Genomic DNA, 27,423 nt, shown 5'->3' with positions numbered 1-27,423 from the left:
GCACTGCCCCCTTGCATTTCTTTCAACAGTTGCGGAAACAAAGAGCGCCAAAATTTCATATTTCTCTGTAGCGAAGGTGAAATCTCAATGGACTACGTAAAAACATTGACCTTCAGCTATTAATCAATTATCTTTCAATGGACGTCACTTAAAAGAGTTAACATAAAGTGTCTATTTATACATGTCCCTTTAATCTTTAATAAAACTGTAATATAACAACTGGTTTATTCATTTCTATTGTGAGGATCTATTTTATGTGAATAGAGATATGAAAAGATAACTGGATGTTTGAATATAACAGAGTATACGAGGGCTACCTGTCTAAGGGGAGAGTTGCCTTCGTGGAGGACTTCCCGAAGGATTTTGTCTCCTATCCACGTTATACTTAGGAAAACCACGAAAACCAGCCATCCAGCTAGTCCATTTGTAGGGTTTTGCTTATTTTGTATAACAAATTTATTTTAAGTTTGATATCTATTCTAGACTTCTCAATTTCCCCTCACATTCTCTCGCCAGGATGTAAATTTAAAGTTAAGTACTTATTTGAACGTGTGAATAACTTATTCAGAGCGTGTTTCTCTAGCCAACCGCACGTTTCGTTGTTATTTCGCTGTTACGATAGTAAGCCTCTTGTCCTTATCAATTAGGTATCACGCCGGTTAGATTCCTGTGAGTCCACCTCCTAGGCGTAATTTAAGTGCGATCTTGCACTTTTTATTTCAGGTTTGACTTATATAGTACACTACGTTTTAGTTTCCACCGCAAGTTGACGGTGTCTTTGTAACGCACGAAGTCCGTGCCCTTCTGATAACTAATTTGAATTAATAAAGGGTTATTTTTTTACCTTTCGTCTGAGTCAGTAGTTTTATTCACGCCTGTGCGAGAATTCGCCAGGTCATTATATGGTCTATTCTAGTTTATGTGGAATAAGAGAGACAGACTCTATACGTTCACCAGGGTTCGAGCTCAGGTTGAACTACTAGCATTCAGCAGTCATAATCACTCTGCTCTGGCGGAGCGAATTAAAAAAGATGCTGTTCCTATTTTTGCATCCGGCCACGGAGATTTGCGTCATCCAGAGAAAAAAAAACAATGAGTTGCAGAAAAAATATGACTTCCATGACTAATAATATGGATACTTCCATGAGTTAGGAAATTAGCTCGAAAAAGAAGGCAACTAAATTTGACCAAATAAAGATAACAGAGCAGATATAAAATTCGTTTCCTAATTCAATAAATCGAAGTTAAAGTTATTCTTTTACTGAAATTCAAAAGCTGTCGTGTTTTCTAGATTATGCTGAAAATTTGTGGTTTGAGGCTTCGTGGTAATTTAAATTATAACTAAATTAACGTCACTAAATACTGAAATTCGCAAATGTAGGAATGAATTTCAAACTCACCCAGAAGCACTCTTGAGTGAGAGGATATTTCTTCCATGCGTTCAGCCATGGGCAGCGAAGTGGCGCAGGTGAAGTCGTCAAGAGATTTGAAGTCGTCAAGGGATTTGAAGTCGTCAAGGGATTTGAAGTCGTGCTACCTGCGCCGAGATCCTTTGCGCACACCACGTATGCTAAATCTTCGCAATCTGTCTGATGCAAATGAGTTTCCAGCAAATCCGTGAAGTTGACCTGAACGGTGACGCAGTGTCCCCGGTCTGGAATTCCGAATCAAATGCATAGTAATATCACAAAGTTAACTCAAATCATGTAAGAAGAACAGCGTGGAATAAAATATTGTTTAAGAAGTGTTTACAAGAACTGAAACAAAAAATTTAATGAAACAGTTCAAAGCAATGTAAAGTTTTCAGAATACTAAAACGTAAAAATCGGAAAATTGTTTTAATTTCATCAGAAATTGTCTTAAATTATTCTTATTTGAAATATTTCTCTTAGCCACTTACAGACAGCTGCCAAATATTTTCCTATTACTAAATATATCTTTAAAGGAATCAAATAAAATGAACCTAAGTGATTTCTTATCACTTACCTTAGACATTTTTTCCTAAGTGTTTAAGATCTTCAGCCAGTTGAAAGCAAAAGATCTCTTTTAAATGCATTCGAGGCTTGGAAACAGAAATCGTTAAATCATTACATGAGACTATACTGCAAATAAATATGGTGCCTGAAATACAATTGACCGTTGTAAGGTTAAAAACGGTTCAGCTGAAAAAAATTAGTGCGTTGGTTTATTGTCGTCAAACATAGTTTATGATCTACTTCTCCAAATTTCTGCCCTTTATCTGCTAGAAAAGCAGATAAATGGAAATCACTTCTTCGATATCTTCAAGTAATTCAGCCTACTTTTAGGTCCATTAAAAAGGCTTTCATAAATTTCGTAAACTACTTTTTCGAATACAATCACAAAGCAATCAAATGCCGCAACTTTAGATTGAGGACCGTTGCTTTAGTACTTGCAGATAAAATAAGTTTACAACTGCACTTGTAAACTTATTTTATCCTTAAACAAAGCTTTGAGAACAGTTACTTTTAGGTATAAAATTATTTTATTGATAGTTAGTTTCTAACTTCCTTTAAAATGCCCGAACATTAAAAAAGATAAAGAGATTACCTCGATGAATTTCTAGGTACCTAGCATTGGAGTTGAAGTTATCAAGTTCATCTCCAGATTTCCATATTACTTTGTCATCCTGCCAAGTAAGACCTGTCCAGTATTCCGAACCATCATTCGCCATCACGCGGGTCTCTTGAAAATTTAGCAAACCATCTCTCATGCTGTAAATAAATAGCATTATAAATAAGATTAAAAAGACTTATTCAGAAGTTTGAATACCATAGTATTTATGTATGTATGGTTAAATTATCTAGTAAGCGGTCAAACAGAAACAAGCTTGAGTTCCAACTAGAACAGCGGTTGCCAACCGTGGTCCGTGAAAACGTTTTGACGGTCCGCAGAAAAATTGGTACATTATCTGTATTTTTATGATGATTCAGACTAAAACATGACGAGTAACAAAATCTATTATGGAATATGGATTTTACTTTTTGTTTTATTTTAGCTACTACTTTTAGCGAAATTCCTTCTGAATTTAGCGACTTTTTAGCAGGTGTATCTAGAGACATTTGAAAGTGAGAGATGGCATACATGGACATGCTGCTGTTATCAAAAACAGGCGAACTGGAATTCTCTTTCCTTTTGAATTACAAACATATGATATTGTGGTCGTTAATAACAGTTTTTCTACGTGTCAATAGGCATCTTGATGGATTTTTATGAGAACCATATGCATTCTTGTTTATAATAGCATCACTGGAAGTTTCCGTTTTTGTTTTGTCTAACTGTTGACCGAGACGCCACTGCTCAGTAAGCGATGATTATTATATTTACAATAATTAAAAACTGGCGGCATAACATTGCCAGTTTATTGATGTCGCTTTGCGTTTGCCGGTTTGTTCTTGCTTTTCGTGAAGTTACTTTTCAGTGATATGGAAATGTGAAGCTTTCTGTACAAGAAGGTAAGATTTTTGTACTTTTCATGTAATTTTCAATGTGAACGAAATATGTGTAGTTTTTTTTTTATCATTATTGTATAAATGCATTTACATTTTTTTAAATTCATATTAGTGGTCCGCCAAACATAAAATTATATATGTAGTGGTCCATGAAGTTCTAAGGTTTGACGACCGCTGAGCTAGAATCAATGTTGAGTTCCCGCTGGAAACAATACTGAGTTGCAACTAGAATCGCAACTTAGGACATCCTCTTCGCAAATGGGTGCTCTTGCCACCTCAGACGTACACAACCTTTAACCAGATTTGAATACTTAGTTTACGATCAACTTCAGTTATAAGGTATGTCTCCCGCTTTCCTAGCCTGCCTTCGTGGTATGGTGGTCTGCACGATGGGCCGGTATTCCAAAGGTCCGTGGTTCGATTTCCGGTGAAGGCGTTTCTAATTTTTCATCTTGCCTGCTTCAAAAAGAATACCTAATGTCTCTGCACAGTAACGTGGCTCTGATGTTACCAGAAGCGCTCTTTCACTCCTCAGTTCTATTTAGAAAGGAATTGCCAAGAGCAAGCTAAACATTTTTGTGCCTTATAGAGCTTTAATTTAAATGAGCACCGTTTTAAAGACTATGGTTCCGTCAAGAACTCGAATCACATCGTAATCACTGCAAATAAATATTCTACCAACTAAGAAATTTGATATCTGTTAATAATTTCTGCTTGATGACGAGATTGAACTCATTTGGTCTTCATAAGAGTCTATCATTAAAGATCAAATCTGATCTACTATTGCTACGATTCTGTTGTAAGATACTTTTTCTTACTCATTAACTGAAATATAAATGGAATTACTTTCACGTATCAAGACTTTCAGAGCTAAATTGTCTAAGCGTTATAAAAATGCTCGTATTAACGCAAGGTTTATGTTACGGTTAATCACGAAACAATTACCTTCTAAATATTCGATATTCGTACAAATACTTAGTGGTACTAAACCCAGAAAAAAAAAATTTATTGTTAATTTGTGTGTGCGTGCGACTATTTTAGCATCTGTGCGTGTTTGCGTATTAAAAATACCCTCATCCCAGAAGAATTATTTTATACCTCTGTACTCACATATCGTCAAGATCGATGGCATGTGCATTATCTTGCTGGCATATGGCATCTGCTTCCTCTTTCACTACTTTTCCTAGGGATCTAAAGAGGCAATGACCAGTCTCTTCTCCTACAAATGAGGCCTGTCGACGGGAAAAAATAACAAAGATCTGTTTATTAATTATAATAAAATACAATTAAAAAAGAATTTACACAAAAGACTTTTATTTAAAATGGGTATGATAATAATTGCAATAATATGGTTATTGGTAGCTAAAAGGACAAAAATAACTTAACATCTAATTGGGTGGTTAAACGAGGTTAGGTTAAACGAAGATGGTTACACGAGGTTAAACGAGGTGATTAAACAAGGATGGTTAAACGAGGTGGGTGGTTAAACGAGGTTAGGTTAGGCTCTTTGAATGTGACATAGCCACCTGCCTTAGAGGTGGTCTACCTGCCTTAGAGGAAAGAGGATTTTCTGAAGGAAACTGGCTATAATTCAAGTTACAAATGGGGAAAAACACGAAAACCAATCATGCTGTCAGACTATTCATCTAGATCTAAGCCAAATCAAACGACTAGTATTCAGCGACTTTTACCGCTTGGCCGCTGATGGACTTTAGATTAGTATGAATAACAGATTAAATAATTCTATTTACATAATAAATCTACAATTTTATATCACGAATAATAAAAGTGCCCATGATAAACTAAAAAAACATAATGGCTTTTATATTCCACCATCGTTAGCAGTTTAAAATGCAAAGCATTTGTCATGCATTACAAAGCTCAAGAGTGTAAAAGAAGCTGTGTTAACTGGGTCGAAATAAAATTCTTTCCTAGATGAATAGAGTGAACTTCAGCAGTGCTGAAATCCTCCAGAAAAATCGCTCTTAGATTTTCAAAAACGTGTTTTTTGAAAATATCCAGAATGTTACCAATTTGGAAAGAAATCTTCAAGTTCCGTCATTGCGACAAAATTGTTTCTAAACTTTGGTTTTTGAGTATACAGTAGGCGCCACTTTATGTGATCACAATGTTCACTGTTATTTTGACAAACATTAACCAAAAGATAACATTAAACGGTGAGAAAACAGACTCGTCAAAAATAGCAATGGAATTTAACTAATTTAATATACGGATATCAAGAACATATAAACAGGTATTAATTTAGAATTCAAAGAACAAAAATCACCGTTATATTTGCAAATTTTCACAGGACTAGTTTCAATAGTTTTACCGAAAGATCATTCTCGGCTGAAAAAGCACAAAAGAACGAGATAAGATATAGTGACTAGATGAGAAAGAACGGACAAGAATCAAGCTACTGGCGCCATCTGTTGATGAAACCAGAACTAAAACATAATTTCTTTAAAGGCTGACGGCAAAGATGAATTGGAATTAGGGTCGTTAACTAGAACATAAAGATTTTTTTAATGTGAAATGCCTCTAGAAAATCCATTTCACCAATGCAAGATGTTTTTTGAATAATTTCGGCTGCAAAAAAATTTTTCATTGCATTTCACAGGACTAGTTTCGATGGTTTTACCGAACTATCATCCTCAGCTGCAAAAGGGCAAATGAACGAGATAAGATATAAAGATAAGATAAGAAAGCCTGCACAGGAGCCAAGCTACTGGCGCCATCTGTTGATGAAACCAGAACTAAAACATAAATTTCTTTAAATGCTGAAGGCAAAGATGGATTGGATTTAGGGTCGTTAACTAGAACAGAAAGATTTTTTGAATGTGAAATGCCTCAAGAAAATCCAGTTTACCAATGGAAGATGTTTGTTGAGTAATTTTAGCAGCAGAAAAATTGAAAGTGGGATTTTCGGACCAACAAATGCCTGGGTAACAGAGGACTTCCGTGTTTCCTTTTTTCTAACATATGCCTCATGTTCCTTAACGCAAAATTTTAAGGCTCTCTTAGTTTGGACAATGTAAATTAAACCACACTGGCAAGGAATTCTGCCAACATGAACGACACCCGAGGAACTTCAACTCTTCACTTGGGTGTTGTTCTTCAACAACACCCAAGGAGTTGATGTCCGAAATGGGATCCTTGAGTAAGGAACTCTGAATTTTATTGATAGGAGAATAAACGACCGAAAGTTAAATTTATGTAAAATATGTGCAATTTTATAGCTAACTGATGGAAAGAAAGGAATGACAACAGAAGTCTGATAATCTCCTAAAACAAGAGTGTGCCTTTTGTTGTGTTGAGATGAGAATTTTGAACTGCTTGATTAATAAATGTTTGGTGAAAAGCCCCTGTCAATAGCTACTGCTTTTAAATAATTTAGTTCTTGATCAAGGGCCAAGTTGGAGCAAACTTGAAGTGCACGGAAAACATAGAAATAAAATGAAGCTAACTTTTGTTTAGTCGGATGACATGATTTGACGTGTGGGGGAAGGCAAACCGATGAAGGTTTACGGTAAACCGTAGTACTGAAGTTTGAGGTTATTTTATCTCATTGATATAAACTGGTGTTTTCACAGCATTGTAGTTAGGAAAATGCATTAGTTGATGGTTTATGAATAGTTCACAATGTTTCTGGAAGTTACAAGGTGCGCCCATAAAGTAACCGGACAAATTAAAAGAAAAAATGATAAAATAAAAAAGTGAAAGAATAAATTATGCTTAGAAAGAGTAACATCTCATTTCCTGTTAAAGACAGTTTGCATCGTTATCAAGAACACAAATGTATGAGTGCTACAACCGCTTTAAATGTACGCGCGAAAGCTTTGAATATGAACCAACGGTAGGAAATTTTGCGTTTTTCATCTAATTTTAATAGGTAAGGACCCAGCCAATCCGATGTTATCACCTGCTCACGTGACCATGGTCACTTTCCCGTCTACACTCTCGACAGTTCGTCTTGGACTCAGGTACCACCACAGTACAGTGGAACACCACTTCAGGACAGTCGGAACACGTCGTGCATTACTTGCACGATAATCGCGGCATTACAACGGTATTTGGAGGAGAGGTGCTGTCCAACTTCAAAGAATGAGGAAAATGTGGAGAATAATCGTTCTTTGGTAAAAGCTGATACGTGTACAAAAGATCAGCAACTTTCAGACATACTTCTGGCAAGCAAAGAAATCTATAGTTTAATTTTAGTTGAAAATCTGAAAATGTGGAAAGTTTGTGCTACCCGTAGATTTCCGCCTCGAACTTTCATAGAATAACAAAAAGATGGCAGAAAAGCTTTCTGTGAAGATTTTCTGAGTGTTGCGAGACAGGATAATTTCTTAAAGTGCATCTTAGTGGGAGATGAGACCTTATGTTCTACGATACAACCCAGAAACTAAAACACAAAGCGACGAGTGTAAAGGACCATCTTCTCCCATACCAAAAAATATAAAAAAGTCTGTACACATGACTTTCATGTATGGCCTATTAAATCATACCCATCTTCTTCTGAATTTAATTTAAACTTATTTCCTCGAATTTCTTAGAAATATATTTCTCATTCATTCAACTCAGTTCTCACTTCGCGGCAAAGTATAAAACTCAAAACATCTTCATTAAAAATTTTAAATACAGAAAAACATAAAAACCATACACCGTTAAAGCAGTTTAAAAACATTTTTTTACAATTAAAATTAGTTTCTACGCAAAACATTGCAATTCGGCCTCCGGGCAAGAAGGCAGATATTTTTCGTGCACGAAACTGAAAGTTTATTTTTGATCCCTCTCTGCAAAAAGACATTGAAAGGTGCAGAAACTGACTAAATTCTTTATTCTGTTGATTTTCCAATGTAAACAAATGGCCGTTTGTTAGGTTTAACTCACCATTTCAACATTTAAATTGTTGACAATTCTACAACTATTGCATGCAGATTAAATAAAGGCATATAAATCTTAACCGGAACATAAAAAAAAACATAATTTAATCACTTTTAAAGCTAAAAAAATTCTCAATTTACCAACATATAAGAATAAAAAACTAAGCTCACTGAGCCAGGTAACAGAGTGAGAATATATATATATATATTTAAACAAATTTAATTGACTTTACTTGCTTGTTACTCAAAAGACTTCATTAGTATTTTCCTTTTTGAACTTTAACTCTTAAATGTTAATACTTAAATGTTAATTTCTAAGGGTACCACTTTATTGGAATTACTTTTTGTTTTGACTTTTACCCTTGCCTGCATGAATGACGAAACACGAATTGAATGATTGGGGAGTTAGGTTTGGAGGCAACTTCCCCTTGATAAGTCTGTCTCCTGCCTACTCTACGGTCATTCACATATGCATTTTTTTAAAATTGTTTAATTTAATTTTCATTTAATTTTAATTTATTAAATTAGTAGATTTATTTTCATGGATAGATTTTGCACTTGATTTGCTTATGCTTCTGAATTTAAATGATATTGTAGATTAGTTCGAGAATTAAATCTTTTACATTTTTGCACATTTTTTTAAAAATTATTTTAAATTATTTCGGGGTTTTTTTTTTTTTTTTTTTTTTAGAATTTAAATTTGCTTTTTTACTTTTATACGTATTTGTTAAGAATTTAAATTTGTTTAAATTTAAATTTCATTCCTTGCAGCAATGGCGCAAAGAATATATAATTGAATATGTATTTATATTTATATTTATGTTTAATTTTTTTAATTAAATTCAATTTATTCTTATGAAACAATATATATATATATATATATATATGTATATTTATATATGATTGGTGAAGCCAATTGCAACAAAAATGGCAGGTGACAACTACATGTTATAACGGTTCCATATATAGAATTTCAACTTTCTACAGTTACTCGTTCTTGAGTTATGCGAGATACAGTCTGAAGGGAATCGGCTAGTGATCATGCTACTTTTGTGTTGTCGAATCCAACTTTTTTTTTTTTTTTTTCGATTCAACAATTCAAAAGAAAGGTTTGGAAGTAAGCGAACAATAATCACGCTATTGTGTTGCCAAATCTAAAAACCAGTTCGGAATATCGTTGGTTTGCATATTTTCAGATCTGAATGTAGTAAAAAGACATATAAGGACCGGTGGCGCAGTGGCTAGTGCGTTTCCCAGCAGCACCACAGGTTCGGTATTCAATCCCTGGATTGAGTAAGATTAAATTAGCCTTTCAATCCCTTGATTGAGCCAATAAAATGAGTACCGATGCCGAGTTCGCTTAAGGACTAAAAGCCGGGGGTCCTGCGACAAGCTGACCATTTGTTCAAGGCATATAATCACGCATCCCGGGCCCTCAGGAAAGCAGATTTCGGAGCACTGCAGGGCCATGGCCCACTAGGGATATTTCATTATTTAGTAAGAAGACATATTTAACTGTCAAAATTATGGTATTCAATATTTCTTTCTTTTAACACTTTCGTTTATGATGTACTTGCTGATGCCATCCGTTATTTCCATAATGCAACAGAAAAATTAAGAAATATAAATAAAAGATCTTTTTTGAGACATAATTTATGCAACTGAGAAACAAATATGAAGATTAAATGAACGAAATGTTTATCTTACCCGACTTCGATCCGGCAGACAATTTAGTTTAGTCTTGTATACTATTAAATCATGTTCACATATATACCTAAGTTCTTCATAACAAAGTTTCTCACTTAGTACCTATAAAAAATATGTAAAAAACAATACATGAATATTTTATTTCATTAAACACTGAAAAATTAATAATTGATAATTTTATTAAAATTAAGATATCTTAATCTATATATGTATAAAGAAGAAAGTATGTTTGTTTGTCCTCTAATAACTCAGTCACTATTTTAGCTATCGTCGCCAAACTCTCTACGATTATTTCCTGGATCCTGGAAAAGGTCGATGTCACTTTTTTCGAGAAAAAAAATAACTAAAATCAGAGATATTAATTAAAAACGCAGAAAAACGATCATTTTCGCCCTCATTTTAGCCAGTGGCAACAGTCTCACAAGCTGGAGATGAAAATCTGCTTTATTTCGAAAGTTGTTGCCACTGCTCGCTTTCAAATCATAGAGTTTGTTAATAAAAAATGTCTAAGTTTTTCAATTAAATAAAAATAGCATTGCCAAACATTAAATACATTATTCCCCATTTCAAAAATTCGTGGGAAGCCATTTCGACTGCGTACGATTTTAATCAGCCGAGATATTAATTAAAAACTTCGAAAATTTAATTAATTTTCGCACTCATTTTCCCGAGTGGCAACATTCTCTCGCGTTGGAAATCAAAATGCTTTATTTAGAAAAGTGTTGCTCTGTTCGCTTTCAAATCGTAGAGTTTGTTAATATAAATTTGTTAAAGTTTTACTAAATCTATATATATGAGGAAGAATGTCTGTTTGTTTGTTTCTTCGCGTTATTGCTTTCTGATTAATTATGATAAATGTTTTGCCGCAGTTAATCGACTAAAATTTAATATAAGTGAAATATTGGATGGAACCTGAGTTTTTAAGACCATTGATTATAAAGATGAAAATAATTACAAATAGCGTGCCATTGTTGCTGATATAATGAGAGAGAATTAGTTTATTTTTCTATGGAAATTTTTTATGTGGATTCCATATCGCATCAGACTGAAACATGTATGACTATGAATCGTATTTTTGCATCGTTATTAGAGAAGGATTACAGCGGTATCGCTCTCTCTGTTGTCAGATGCATTACTTTCAATCTAACTTAACTAACATCGGGTACTTCCGTTAGTTCAATATAAACAAGAAATTTAAAAATTTGTCTCTCCAATATTGGTTATTCAGAAAGTGTTAAGTCAAAACAATAAACATGGTATCATAACCAGCACTTGAATCATCCTGACATCATCATTATTCGTCACTAACAAAATCGGAAGAACAAATCGGAAGATCAAAATCGTAAATACAACTTTGTATTTAGCGTAAGTATATTGAAACACTCAATCCGATTTCGATGGCAGCTAATGGTCCCTCCTCATCAGGAGAAAGAAATAATAATAATGGTTCAAAACCATTTACCTCCACATCAGAGTTACTAAAAGCGAGCAGAAATTGGAAAAATTTAGCATAAGTGATTTACTTGATGCTCAATAGAGGGAGCCACAGGCTCGAGAAAGTTTAGGGATAGAGATGAGAATATAAAAACTTAAGTATCATAATTTTTTTATAAGTTTTTAGGTTTTTAAAATTTTTTTGTATTTTATATTTTATACTTTTTTTTTTTTTTTTTTTTTTTTTTTTGGTTTTTTAAAAATTTTTTATACACAGTACAAACACTAAAGCAAAAAGCGGATAGGAAAGAGTTTACGATTAATAAATAGTATAATGGAAAGCAACCACTGAACGGATTTTTATACCCTCTGGTAGTACCAAACGCGAGGAGGTAACGCCATCTATCGGCAAAAATAGTAACTGAATTAAGATAGTAGAATTTTAAAGGCATTAGGAAGGACTGGATTGGACTTAAAATCATTAACTAAACATGCTAAATCTTTGTTAATATGAAAAGCCTCAAGAAAATCCAATTCACCTATGGAAGAAGCCTTTTGGATAATTTTTGCAGACCAGAAGTCAAAATTATGTTTAAATGTCCATAATTTTGAACTTTGATTCCTTTATTTTTCTTCTTTCTAGGTATTTCTTTCTCTTGATGAGGAGGGATTCTTAACTGCCCTCGAAATCGATTGAGTGTTTCAATATACTTACGCTATTTTACGATTTTGATTGTCACATTAGCGTGTTTCTCTTCTAGTCTAACTTTACTCATATTTAATTTTTTTCATTTAATGTACATTTTTGTTCTTTGCTTGAAATTTTTGATTTTTTCTAACCCTTTAGAACTAGGATGGCATCTTTAATAGATAATAATGTTTATGGACCATAATGTAAAGACCATAATATCGACAACCATAATATTTGTAGCTTGAAAAAATTGCTATGCTCAGTATATTGGCCAGGTCTTTTTTCAAAATTTTCTTCATTGAAAGAAGAGTCAGTAAGTCATTAGTTTATTTTGAAACAGAAGGCGAGGAAAATGTGCAATGGGCTCGCGGAGACTCGATTCTTGGACCTCTCGAACGCGTCGAGTGTACTTCCAATTACACCACGAAGGCATACGGAAAGGAGGGAGAAAATACCTTATAACTTTTCAAGCTTGATGTCCATACAGTCCTAACTGTTTATTATTTTCAAAGAGCTATCCAGATCTTCTCTTCAATACGCAAACATATCTGTATATTTATGAGGTAAATGTATTAGATTCAAGTGCATTTGCAAACAAAACTAGGAATAGGAAGTTTTCTCTCGAAATGGGCAGTATGGTAAAAGGACGAGCTATTCTTATCTTCATGTATATTAAAAGTATGCAAGCGATGAACCTAAAAGATTAATATTTCATTTACCACATAATTACTCAGTTACCCATCATACGGCCAGCTATGAGGATCGAGGCTGTGCCCTTATGATGATGATGATGATCTCATTTACCCATAATTCATGAAAATTTCAAAATAATTTTTCGTGTTAACTGTAAAATAAAGAAGAAATTTTTATTTTAAGGTCTTGATAATTTCTAATATTTTCTGGGAGAAATAAAATGAAGTCTATAGATACTTCTGAGAAAGCCCTAACCTTCGGAGGTGAAAAAACAACTTGCAGAAAAAAAACAAATTCTCCACTGCAAATCACATTATACTTTCCTGAGTGGTTATAACTGTCCTCATTATTTTAATCTTCACAATTAATTCTTCGAGCATGTCCATTGCGGACTTGAGAGGATTAGTACTCAAGATTTTAGAAAGTTAAAATGAAAAACTTAATTAGAATTATTTTAATTTCCTTTTCAGGTTATGATCATTCATGGAACTTTTACCTTATGAATTAAATTAAGCTAAGAAAGTCGGGGTGCTTTATTTATTCTGTGTATTTACATGTGTAACTGATCAATAACACCAACATATCTAATCTGCTACTGTGATTGGTTAATATTACAATGTTGTAAGAATGCAGTCAGGTAAGTGTACTATAGTAGCAAAGTCCAGATGTACGATTGGCAAATGAGGAAAGTAACACAGTTGAAGTTTTATTCGGATATTGCAACATATTTTCTCTCAGTGTCATGCCCCGACTGCAATTACTGATTCTGCTACACTCTATACTGAATTTGATAAAGTAATATTTTCTGAGAGATGTGGCAGTATCAAAAGTTACTTCATTTTCAAATTTTTGGCCAAAGAAGGGACAGCATCTTCCAATACCCCTGGAAGATGAAAAACCTGTATGAGAAATCTGCTTATCCAGGGAGTCCATCTGTAGCCGATTGGTAAGCCCACTGAACACTAACAGTTCCAGACAATGTCAAATCTCGGTGAATGGGCTGATCGCACCGGAGTTTTTGTGTTTTACCTCATTATGTAAAACAAACACGAACCTGCTTCCCTTAAAACGTCTTTCACGAGTCTGTTCCTCTTAAAGCATATGCTTCATCATCATCCAAATATCTTTAAACCAAACTACTTACAACTCACCACCACTGATACCTAAAAGGGTAGATGGATTTTAATTGGGATTATTTAGAGTAAGGAAAATCACTTGAGAGCTATCTGCCTAAGCGGAGGAATGCCTTCATGCACAACTTTTTAAGAGAATCTTGTTAATATGTACTTTACCCATCTATAAAGAAATCCATTAAACCTCACATTGAGACACACCATTAACCCATTAACTAGGATTTGAAACCACATCGGAACTACAAGTATTCAGAGGCCAAAGCCAAGCTCAAGCATTAATGGCTTCAGAATGGTTGAGGAAAAAATGGTCGAGGAAGGGCCAAGATCTCTGTGAGAAGCCCACCGCTTCAGATGGAAGCCAGTTATCGGAAGGATAGACGAAGAGGTGAAGGAAGCCACTGGATGTTATTTTCAGAAAATATGACTATCTGCCCAAGATTAGTAGATGATCAAGGTTAGGCTACCATTCATATTAAACTTTAACTACAACAATACATATATTTTTAAGACTACTTTAGAAGCCTAATATTAAAACCCCATTTTCTCCAAAAATAAGTGTAAATGCGCAGATTTCTTTATTTTTGCGTAACATTAAATTCGGTTACCTATAAAATTAAATTTAAATTCGGAACTATATCGCTGATAATTTTTTATGTAACCTTGGCTCCTTTTTCATTAGAATTTTCAATTAGTCATAACAAAATCATCCCACATATTTCTTTCCGATAATTGATGTGTTGTTGTTTTGTACTTATTTATAGAGTTTGGTTTTCTTTGGAAGCATAAACTAATTCCAAACTCCTAACAAACTTAAAGGGAATTATACCTTCGTCTGGAAATAACCACTGAGTCTTGAAAAGGTTTAAACAACTTTTTAATTTAATCAGAACTTTGAATATAAAATGCACATCTCATGCTTGATAACATTAGCCAACCACAGGTATCGATGTAACTTAAAATAACTGTAAATTCCGAATTTAAAACTTAGTAGCCAAAAGCTACACAATTGATTTAACGCAAATTTGGCTCAAATCTCCTCATCGGAGTAACAATTTAAATGACAGACAATACAATCTTACCTAAACTAGCAGGACCCTAGCAATGTAGCCTCCAAAGGCAGAAACACGATTTCTCATAAAATTCCAAAACCCTCACTTTAAATATTCTCAAACCTGATTTGCATTCTGGTAGGAAAACGAAAAAGAGAAGTGAGAGTAAAAGCTAAAATTATAAATAATTAGCTATATAAAATAAAAAAAACCCTACACATTTTTTTTTCATTTACTTGATTTGTATTATCATGAAAAGAAATCTATGCTGATTATGTCAAATTTTTCAACGTGCCATCTTCTTTGGTGAAAATCAAAAACTAGTCACTCTCATTTATAATTTAAATATTACTCCAGTTAAGTAACCAAAACATAATTCTTTTCCAAGGGATTACAGACTTCACGTGGAACAAAATTGGAACATTTTCTTCCTCCTTTCCGCACTGTTGTTAATTGTACTTTCGTGCTGCAACGGCAGCACACTCGGTGCGTATTCGACAGGTATAGGTTCGAGTCCTGGTGAGGGCGTTGCACATTTTTCTCTGCTTTAAATAACCTAATGACTCTACATAGAGCAGAATTAAAATGGTGGTGGATGATGATTCTTCACCACCAGGATTTAGCGATTGGGTTCCTTAATCCCAAGTCGCCCTTTAAAAGGGGAAATGTATAAGGTATTTTCTCTCTTCTTTCTGCATGTCTTCGTGGTGTAACGGTAGCACACTCGGCGCTTATTCAAGAGGTCCAGGGTCGAATCCTGTTGAGGGTACAGCACATATTTCACGTCTCCTGCTTAAAATAACCTGATGTCTCTACGCACTAATCAATTTATTATTGATTTTGCGAATTTTCACGATATCAGTTATCGCAAAAGCATCACTGATTTTCCAAACTGACTTCTGATTTACCCAGTGATATTTGGTTATCCGGAAAGTTCTTCTGTTTTTAATAATAAATATAAATGAATTAGTACCAAAAAACGTTTGATTGAATCACATAAACACGATATTATTCTATGATTTCTGCTTTTTCTTTGCCAACTGGAGAATATCTTTTTTTTTAAAAAAAAATAAATGTTTATTAATAATTATTAGGTTAAAAAATATAAACATTATTAGATAAAAAAACATATCGTGAGTCTTTTTGACAATCTGCTAAGAAACGAATTCCGGGCGGTTTAGATAATTTTGAAGTGACCTGAAGAGACAAAAATCCGAGAGAAGAGATCTTGGGAATATGGCAGGGAGGAATACAAATCCTCCTAGCCTTACTCAATAAGTCTTTATCTGATAATCATATAAATGTGGTGCCGAGCATTATCACGATGAATTGGTCAGTTCCAGGTGCTTTGCTTCGACTCTGCTTTTAAAATTGGCATTTGATAACAGTATTTTCCGAATATATTGTCTGATTTGATGGCAATAATTCATAACACACATTTCCTTGCCCTGATTTGCGATTCATTTCTCTACCAATATTACTAAAGGAGGTTGTTTTGGCTTACCTCGTGAACGTTTTCTTTTAAAGTTACTGCATAGTACCTACAGTAATGAATCAACAGTAACATCTACAGTAATGAATCATCCACGATTTTAAACTCAAAATTTAAGGAAACGAAACTAATTTTCCTTTTCTTAAGTTTTTGACTTTAAAACTATTTTACTTTTAATTTCCAAATGTTTTTCAGCAGATTTGCATTTTCTTTGGTTCAATATTTGTTAAAAATATTAATTTATCCAACTGCTTTCATTTTGTCCAATTGTTTCCCTGGTTTCTAATTTGAGATTCTTTATACTGTTAAATTTTTTACAGTATTATTTATTCTAGGTTAGGTAGGAGCAGATTACGTCTTTATGGTTAATTTTAAAGTATTAAAATTTTTAAACTTAATTTTAATACCATTTTTTAAGAAACTTTGAATAGCTTTTAATTTTAATTTAAATTACGTTAAAGTTGTTTATTTTTGCATCTACTTCTGAGTTATTTATTCAACCTGGCTCAGTTAAAAATTTTTGACTGCTCCTTGAAAAAGAGCAAAGAATTTTCAGCTGCTTCTTTATATTATTATTATTATTATTATTATTTGTTATCAGGTTGCTTTGATTTTGCTTTTGTTTTAATTTTGATCTGTGTTTTTTCTGTTAGATAGCTGAGCACCAATTCTGATTTTAACATGCAACTTTAAATTCTGAGATTTGTCCTGTACAATCCGTGGCACCTTGTCATTCTAAATAAATGATAAAGTTTCTTATGATTAAAAAAAATCGTTTTGAAAGAAATCTCTTTTAAAGTGTTTATTGCTATCAATAAATGGACATCGTTCCTGGGAAATCCAAAAGTACCGCAACTTGAAATTTTTTTAATAGTCTTGTGCTTAAGCAATTCCACTGAATGCATGACTACATCTTGAATAATTAAGTTTCTTCTTCAATTTTTAACTATCGTTTGGCTATGCCATTTTGAATAGTTCAACTTAAAAAATTTAAAATTTTAGGATGTTATGTTCTTCAGTTTTAATTTCTGGACGGCAAATGCTTAAATTAGTATGCAAATCTGTCTGTAATTGTCTAGCTTAAAATCTGCCTAGCATAAGCTAGGCAGTTAACTATTTATATAGTTTAAGTATTTAAATTAAAATGAAATCTGCATACCAACAGCAGATTAGAATTTCTTTTAAACCTTTTAAGTTTTACAGGTTTTAATTTTCTATATATATTTTAACGTTCTAAAACTTTAAACTCTTCGAGGAGTTAAACTATAATCTATAATTTTCCAATCGCAATATTCGTTTATTAGAATTTTTTTCTACTGTTATTAATAAGAAACTTAGAAACTTACCATTCCGTTGAAAGTAACGCAGTGATTTGAAGTCGAAATTGATTCACTTTGCGTCGTTCCTAGTGTGGTAACTTCTAGCTGGTAAATGCTACTGTTTGGTGAAACCCAGAATTGAGAGGAATTATCTAAATCAGAAAATATATATATTATTATGCTTAAAACCTTAATAATTATATCGAGATCATAAATTACAATATTAATATTAAATGAATTATGATTATGTTTTTATCAATACAGACAATCTAATTTTCTAGTAACAGCGCATGCCTGAGTTAAAATTCTATTCCACATTTTACCACTCGAGTTACTGCTGTTAAATAGAAGTTTTGTCAAATTCTTTTTTACTTCCTTGTACGAAGTAAAAAGGAAGTATTGTATTCGCGAAAAGTGTCAGGCAGCATGTTTCAACGAAAATATCCATTTTAACCGCTATCGAATGCAATTTAATGATGTTTTTGCGTGACATCTGTACGTAAGGACAGAATAAAAGACTCGTTCCCTCCAAAAAAAATTATAAAACTGCTTTAAAATGAATTTTGAAGAAAATTTTTCGTGGTGTCTGTACGTACGTATGTATGTACCTCGCATAACTCAAAAACAGAACGTTGAAATTTTCTATGTAGGACTGCTATAACATGTAGATGTGCACCTCGTATTTTGGTCGCAGTCGGCCGCACGAAACGTATATAAATATGTATATGTATATATATCCACTCTGTTACCCAGCTCAGTGATCTCAGTTTCTTTACTCGCATATGTTTGTAAATTGTACATTTTTTGCTTGAATTATTGATTATGTTGATTATGAATTGAATTATGTTGCTCTTATCTTCCGGTTAAGGTTTTTATGCCTTTAGTAAATCTGTATGCAATATTTTTATAATTATCAGCAATTTTAAAGTCGTTTAAGTGCCGCTAAGCCTTTTTTTTTTATGGCGGCCATTGACTGTTTACATTTGAAACAGCAGACTAGTGGATGCCAATCTAGAGACACTTAGCTTCGCAATAACAAAGATAACGCCTTCATTTATTATTGCCAATTAATCATGCTTAATCCTTTCTGGAATTTTTTCGAGGAAATAAGTGTTTAAGATTTACTTAAGATTAAGTTTACTTAAGTTTAAGATTACTGTAATTTTTAATATAGATATTTTGAGAAGTGAGAACTGAATTAATTGAATGAGAAATACTCAATCGTCTGTGAAAAACTATTTCTTTTTTGTTTTGTTTGCTTAATTTCTTTTATACATCATTCTAGCTTTATTATAGTATTTGATACGGATGAAAAGTTGGTTGAGACTTACGGTATTGGACAATCAACGATTTAAGACATTAAAAGGAGCAAATGGTGTGTGATTCGTCAGACCCTGGGTGTCAAATTCTAAATGATGGATGAACTTATTGAAAGTGTCAGAGGAGAAAGAGTATAAAGTATTTCTCTCACCTTCTTGACGTGGCTTCGTGGTGTAATTCTGCACGATTGGCCGGTATTCCAGAGGTCCGTGGTTCGATTCCCGGCGAAGGCGTTTGCTAATTTTTCAGTTCTCTTTCTTCCAAAATTCCTAATGTCTCTACAAGTGTCGAGAAATAAAGTGACCTTAATGCTGAAGTTGAAGCAGATACGGAACCGTCAGCCAATGAAGCGTTTGCAGGCGTGAAACTGAGTTGAAACGGATGGAGCGTCAGCCGGAGTTGACCACGAAGTCAAGCGGATGCGTGACTTGGCTGTTCGAAAACGGATAAAGAAAGTCTTATTTTGACCGAGATGTTCAGCAAGAAATGATTTTCAGCACTTGTAAGTATTGTACAGTATGTACGTAAAAGTGTTGCCTTTTCATTTTAATTAATTAAAAACCTCTTTTTCTTTAAAAATAGTTTTTTCTTCCATTTTCAACATACAGTACATACAGTAATTGATTAAAGTGCACCTAGACACTTTCTTCTCAAAAATTCAGATAATTGGATTGATTATCCCAATGGGGCCCGGTCCCAATTGATTCGGATAATTAGAGTTGTACTATTGTACTATATATACACATAGAGCTCGCTAAAAAGCAATGAATTAGGTATACCTATCTAGTAGCGCGTAGCATCATCTTTCGCCTTGATGATGATTGCGATTCATCTTGGCTTCGACTCGACACTAAAAGTGATGAGAAACCATAACTCCTGAACAACCTCCCACAATTCACGGAGATTACATGGCTCCAACATCTCTCTCAAATACCTCCCAGATGTGTTTGGTCGGATTCAGATCAGGTCACCTTTAGAGCCAGAAAAATTGGGCAGGTCTGAGAAATGTTTTTCCAACCATTCCGACACAATTCGGGAGCGATGGCGTGGTATATTGTCTTGGGAAAAGATAATCTCTGTAGTGGGCTGTCGAAAACTAACATATAGGAGCAGGTGGTCATCAAGGATATTCCAGTAACGTTCACCTGTGAGAGACGATGTCACACATATCAAGGTTTCCGTTTCAGTTCATGTGAGTATTCCCCAGACAAGAATACCACCTCCACCAGCTTGAAAAGTGTCTTGCTGGAAGGAAGGATCTATCGCTTCATGTGGTTTTTGCTGTACACGTACTTACTTATACTTTTGGTACATGGCTTACACATTGCCATGTACCACAGTGAATCCCAACTCATCACTGTAGGCAACATTTTTCCACATCTAGACGGTCCATTGGCGATGTTCCCGTGCGCATGCTAATCGTTGCGAAATATTTTGTACACTCAGCAGAGGGGCTCTTGTAGGACGATGACTCCTGTATTCCACTGAGAGGTGATGGTTTTGTATGATATGGCAGCTTATATGTTGCTGTGCACCAGCGTTAAACTGATCTGTTACACTGCAACCCGTTTATCCGCTGTAAAATGCGGGCTAGCCGCTGATGACCTTGGTAATCCACACGCTGTTGTTCATGGCAGTTGACCCTAGCAGGGATAGTTTCGGCGTACTCACGGTACACCCTTTACACAGTGGTGCATGAAAATCCGAGTGTCTGCACTGCTTTCCAAATGGAGTGACCCATTCGTCGAGCCTGTACGATTCGGCCACGAAATTTTTCGGAAACCAATTTACAGCATATGAGAGAATAACCTCAGTGTAACACGCAAGCATTGTTAATGTGTCCCACCAGACGCTACAGCGAGCACTTTGAAAGGAACGTATGCACACCTACCATGTGCAATGGGTTCAAGACCAGTCAAATGTGGCTTACGAGCCAAGTGTCGCATTTCACACGTGGTTTTTCGCAGCACACCGGCGTGGGTCCTCCTTTTTGATGTCTCCTGCTTCAAAATTACCTAATGACTCTATAATCATTAATTAAATTCCTCTTGCTGTCGTTGTTCTAAATAATATTCCATCTGTTTTAAAATGACCGATATCAGGTAAAAAGGCAGATCTACAGCCACAAGCCCTTTCCAAGATTTTAAGATTTCCCGTTAGCCTTGTCCAATTATATCTAATCATAACGCATAAGAACAACACGATATTAATTTAAAGGTGGCCAATAACACGTTATTTAATTTAAAAATGGCCAATAGACAACATTGTCGGTTCAGAGGCAATGAAAAGAATTATTACGGCGTTTTCACAAGTATTAAAATAAATCACAATGAAATAGGCCGTAACTATTAAATTGGAACGTATAACAGAAATTGTTTGGTGCATATTGCACGATATCGGAAAAGGTCCAAAATACAGGTTGTTAATAAAGTCCCGGACCCATTTTGATGTTTAATAACTCATAAAATAATATAGATTAAAATTAATAACATAAATGGTTAGATCGACTCAAAAAGTTTCATGACCCTTGTCAATGAATTTCTACGTGTGCCCCCTTCGTCGCACGGAGAATATCAAGTCGATATTCAGTTTCACGCCAGGTACCGGCAAGCATGTCGGCATCCACAGAGGCTATTGCGGTTGTAATTCTGGCATAAATTCTGGAATAAAACATCGCATACAAAAGTACTAGAACAAACACATAAAAAGTAAACATAACATTGCAATAGTTGCCAAAAACAAAAGAGACAAAAATGCAATTAATAAGCAGACGATATTTAGAAAAGTACAGATATTTAGACTGGAAAATGAAATTATCAGAAATTAACCACACGTGCAGACGATATTTACAAAACTAAAGATATTCAAACCTGAAATGGAAAACATTAAGTTATTCCATCAATAAATGCCATAAGTTTGTTTATATCTTCGTTATTTTATGAGTTACTAAACATCAAAATGGATTCGGGACTTTATAAACACCCTGTATTTAATTCAATAAATCCCAAAAACCATGACTATGAATATTACGGTCCTTTCGGAACGCGATCCTAGATTGTAAATTAATTTGAATTACGTACAGATTTGCACTGTACACAATGTATTGTTTCAATTTATGCATTTATTTAACTACTTAACATTTACTTAACGTTTTAGTAGTTTAAAATATAACTACTATGAGATATGGTGATATTGTACGAAGATCTCTGAGGAAATTTCAGCATTTTGTTTAATTTCTTAGGATAAGAATAAATTTTATTAACTTTTTAACATCTTTTGCATTAAATCCATTACGAACCAGTACGCACGCAATAATATAGACAACGAAAATATTGTTGCGTGCGTACGGGTTCGTTATGAAATGAATGCACAAGTCCGATGAAAAATGAACAAAAATTTATTATTATCACAACAAAAAAAAATGCTTAAATTTTCTCAAATTATCATGCAGTATTACAATATCTCACAGTAGTTATCTTTTAACTACTCAAATGTCCAATAGAACGTAATTCAAAACAGCTAAAGAACGCTAATCCGCGAATTCGCTACAATCAACAAGAGCAGTTTTTCTAAACAACAACAAACTAAGCAACAACTAACTGCAAACTGAGATGTTTTCCTCCTTTTATAAGATTTTAAAATCACGCGCTAGAATTTTCCAGTACTTTCTCGAAATCAAAAAGAGATATTTATTTATTTAATGCACGCGCTCTTGTATTTTCAATTTTTTCGGCTTAGCTTTCTTTTAATATTCGTCACGCGCTGCACTGCGCGAGAAATAAAACCATTTAATTTGTAATTGAACTAACATTAGCTTTTTAAATACCAAATTCGTAACAATATAAATTTTAATTTCTTTCTGTAATTTCTTTTAAGCATTTCTTGCAAAGTTTAGCATTGATCTTCCCTTCTCTGTACTTGGCACTCGGAAGGATACAATTGTGAAAGAGGAAATAATCAACTGTTAGACCACTTGGCTCTTGTAATGAAGGTCAGCGACTTCCGGTAAAGAACTAAAGATAATAAAAGTATCTAGAAGCGATGTCTGTGCAATACGAGATAATGGAATCATCTCTCTACAATTGAAACTTGAATCAGTGAGGATTTCAATTTGCACTAAAAAGCTCACACAGAAGTATATCTATGCTTAAAAAAAAATAAAAACATAAATAATATATGAAACAATTTTTGAGTAGAACTGGATTTTGTTTCAAAACTTGTATGTATATGTGTCTATACTATGGTATAAATAATATACAGTGTCTCACTAAAGTGATAGCACATTTGTGCTTTACAAAATGAAACTCTAGTAAAATAAATCAAAAATACATGTAAAAATTTTTTGTGGGTGTGTTTCATACTTAAATTTATTAACAATTATTGCATAACATACATTTTCTCAAAATATTAAAATATTAATTTAATAAAAATACAATTGTTTAGAACGGAGCAAAAAATGGCTCACATAAGTGATGGGACACTTACTTTTCCATCAAATATTTATCCAAAATTTTACTTTTTAAAAGATTTTAATATTTTGTTGGATTTCCTTTTACTTTTAAAACATGATTTAATCTTCTTGGGATGAATTCGACCAATTTTTTTGTGATTTCTGGAGTGATTTTACCCCATTCTTCTTGAAGCACCGATTTTAATTGTTGTTTTGAAGAAATGGTGTGTTTGCGAATTCTTGATTCCAATTCTTACCAAATATTCTCTATGGAATTTAAGTCTAGAGATTGTGGTGGTATTTTTATTATTTCAGGACAGTTATACAGCAGCCAGAGTCTAACGTTCAAAGCAGTGTGCTTGGGGTCCTTGTCCTGGTAGAATTTAAAATCGTTATGAAGGTTCAATTTTCGTGCTGAAGATTTCAAATTTTGACTTAAAATGTCAATATACTTGTACTGATCTATTATACTGTCAATAAAAACAAGATTACAAACTCCAACGGACGACATACACCCCCATACCATAACTCCTCCTCCACCATGTTTTACTGTTGGCACCAAGTTCTGTTTGCGAAATTCTTCCCTGGGTTTTCAAAACACCAAGATTCTACCGTCAGAACCAAATATATTAAATTTACTCTCATCAGCAAATATAACTTCATTCCAGTAATCAGAATTCTTATTTATGTTATTTTGCGAAAGCCAGTCTGAGTTTTCTATTCTTTTCACTTACGAAGAATTTTTTCGTGGCTGCTCTACCGTGATATCCAGCAGATCGAATTAATCTTCTTATAATCTCAGGATTAACAATTACTCCATATAATGCTTGTAAATCAGCAGTAACTTTAGGAGCACTCGTTCTTGGATTTTTTTTTTAATATTTCGAACGATAATTCGCTTTATTCCATTGGATAGCTTTGATGGTCCGTCAGGTCTTCTTTTATCCTGAATCGTATGATTCCTTTTATATCGTTTAATGATATTGAAAACTGTTGAATGACTCAAGTTAACTGTTTCAGCAGTTTCTCTCATAGATTTTCCAAGTTCAATATGCAAATTAATAACTAATTTTCGAATTTCAGGCAAAGTTTCTTTTCGTTTAGCATTCATGGCTGCGCAGAGCTAAAAAACACAAAAATTCCAAAACAAACTGGAGAGAAATACTGCAGACGATTTTATAAATTATTGCCAATTGCTTTTTTTTAAAATAAAAACCCAAAAAAATATTTTTATTGTAGTACGTAGTAGTATCTAATAGTGTCCCATCACTTATGTGAGCCATTTTTTGCTCCGTTCTAAACAACTGTATTTTTATTAAATTAATATTATAATAATTTGAGAAAATGTATGTTATGTAATAATTCTTACTAAATTTAAGTATGAAACACACCCACAAAAAAATTTTACATGTTTTTTTAATTTATTTTATTACAGTTTCCTTTTGTAAAGCACAAGTGTCCCATCACTTTTGTGAGACACTGTATAAACTGGAGGGAAATGGAGGACTTTGAAAAGTTGATGGATTATACTTGTAAAAATTACTTATTAATTAATTAATTAATAAAAATGTATATTTAATCAATACTGGATTCTTTCCTTTTACTAATGAAGGGCCAACTCTTTTCAAAAGTCTCAATAATAACCCAAATTGAGTGAAGACTTTTATCTTTTTCTAATTTTCCTTACTTTTGGCCAGTATTCAGTACAGTTTTAATTAAACTTGTAGGAAATTCAGTTTTAATAAATTCACGCTATTACAAAAAAAATTCTTACTATAATTATTCTCTATTTATTTCAATTTGTGATTGAATTAAAAATATTTTTAAAAAATTTTTGAAACTTAAAATTAAATTAAATTAATTTTACTTCAAAAAAGTTTTCGAACTTTATTTAAAAAAACATTTTTCGAACTTTATTTAAAAAACATTTTTTCGAACTTTATTTAAAAAACATTTTTCCCGAACTTTATTTTAAAAACATTTTTTCCGAACTTTATTTAAAAAACATTTTTTCGAACTTTATTTAAAAAGCATTTTTTCGAACTTTATTTAAAAAATATTTTTTCGAACTTTATTTTAAAAGCATTTTTTCGAACTTTATTTAAAAAACATTTTCCCGAACTTTATTTTAAAAACATTTTTTTCGAATTTTATTTAAAAAACATTTTTTCGAACTTTATTTAAAAAGCATTTTTTCGAACTTTATTTAAAAAACATTTTTTCGAACTTTATTTAAAAAATATTTTTTCTATTTTTTACCTCCTTAATAGTTTGTAACATCTATTTTCACAGACCGTAACAGCAATTGTTTCAATTTTTTACACATATTTACGATGCTGCACAGTTAGCAACATTTTTGCACACAGAACATACATTTTAATTTACTTAAGAGTTTACAGAATAGGTTGTTACAATAGATATCACAGGTAGCAGCTTAACACTCAACTTTACCTTATATTATCAAACTTTTCGCTCTATTTATACAGTTAGCAGAAACAAACTACTCAACCTCACTTAATTTAGCAAATGCCACTCCACTCTCCGAAATATAAATGTGTAGTTAAGTAAGTTAAATTAAAACCTACTATTTACTTGCATTTTTAGTATTACTTTAGTATTATTTATGTATTTTTTATAGATTATATATACTTTATTTTTGATTTACATGCATAATTCGTGTCGGGGAAGTTTTCAAATAAGCAAAGGTTTCTAAATTACTTTGGTTTTCTATTCTTTTTACATTGGCAATTTACATTTAATTAATATTTTGATTCTTAGTCAACTTGCTTTCTAAATTTCTCAAAATACCTTTTCTTTAATTTTTTTGTAATTCATTACATTTGGTTTTACTTTTGGTTTTGAATATTACTATACCCATGCCTGTATGGATGGCGAAACACGAATTGAGTAATTGACATGACTTCCGACATGAATATTAAATTATACGCATTTTTACTTGTATTTAATTTAACTTATTTCCTCGAATTTCATTAGCGATATATTTCTCATTGAATTAATTCAATTCTCCCTTCGCGCCAAGACAAAAATGCGTAAAAACTGAAAATATTTTCATTAGCTAAAAAGATATCGAAAAACATAAAACACCGAATACAGTTAAAACAATTTTAAAAAGTTTACAATTAAAATTACAGGTCTTACGAAAAAAACAAGTAATTCGGCCATCAGGCAAGGAGGCAGATTTTTCGGTGCCCAAAAACTAAACGTTTTCCATTGGTCCCACTAGGCAAAAAGGCACTGGAGATGCAAGAAGACTTAATTCACTATTCTGCTAAGATTCAAATGTAAACAAATATGCTGATAAGGTAAAAAAACTAGGCTTAGCTGCACTTAAGCAATTTTTAAATTGTTGATAATTCTACAACTATTGCATGGAGATTAACTAAAGGCAAAAGAACCCTAACCCGAAGATAAGAACAACACAATTCAATCATTTTTAAAGCAAAAAATGCACAATTTACCAACATATAAGAATACAAAAGCAGCACTCAGAGCCGAGTGTTTGAAATGTTTTCGTTTTAACATTTTTAAATTCATTGTTGTATTTATATATATGTTAATTTGAAATTTATTAATTATGAATTTCAATTTCTGGTCTTTGTGAAATGTTAATTCTAAATTTCTTACTTTTTGTCTTTATATATATATACTTTTGGTGCTGCAGATATGTATATATATATATATACTATATACACATATCTATCTACCTATCTATCTATATATATATATATATAGTACTATATTTATATACTATATGTGTA

The 27,423-nt window shown here is 32.9% G+C and overlaps 1 protein-coding gene across 4 annotated transcripts in view; it reads right to left on the bottom strand.

Annotated features, from left to right (window-relative positions):
* LOC118190409 (macrophage mannose receptor 1-like) overlaps positions 1-27,423 on the bottom strand; it is a 157,105-nt gene that overhangs the window by 99,295 nt on the left and 30,387 nt on the right. For 3 of the 4 annotated variants that reach the window (XM_035361106.2, XM_035361108.2, XM_035361109.2), the window contains exons 3-7: positions 17,902-18,026; positions 10,064-10,165; positions 4,581-4,702; positions 2,569-2,732; positions 1,401-1,654 (exon numbers count right to left, since the gene is read on the bottom strand). In XM_035361106.2, the coding sequence (XP_035216997.1) occupies positions 1,401-1,654; positions 2,569-2,732; positions 4,581-4,702; positions 10,064-10,165; positions 17,902-18,026 (767 nt within the window). The remainder of the gene's footprint in view (positions 1-1,400; positions 1,655-2,568; positions 2,733-4,580; positions 4,703-10,063; positions 10,166-17,901; positions 18,027-27,423) is intronic. The other variant, XM_035361107.2, reaches the window with a different exon arrangement.

This window comes from Stegodyphus dumicola, chromosome 11 (genome assembly GCF_044657685.1).
Source record: "Stegodyphus dumicola isolate Sdum_Otavi_A_Nest chromosome 11, ASM4465768v1".
Classification (NCBI taxonomy): domain Eukaryota; kingdom Metazoa; phylum Arthropoda; class Arachnida; order Araneae; family Eresidae; genus Stegodyphus; species Stegodyphus dumicola.
This window is presented reverse-complemented; position numbering and strand designations above follow the sequence as displayed.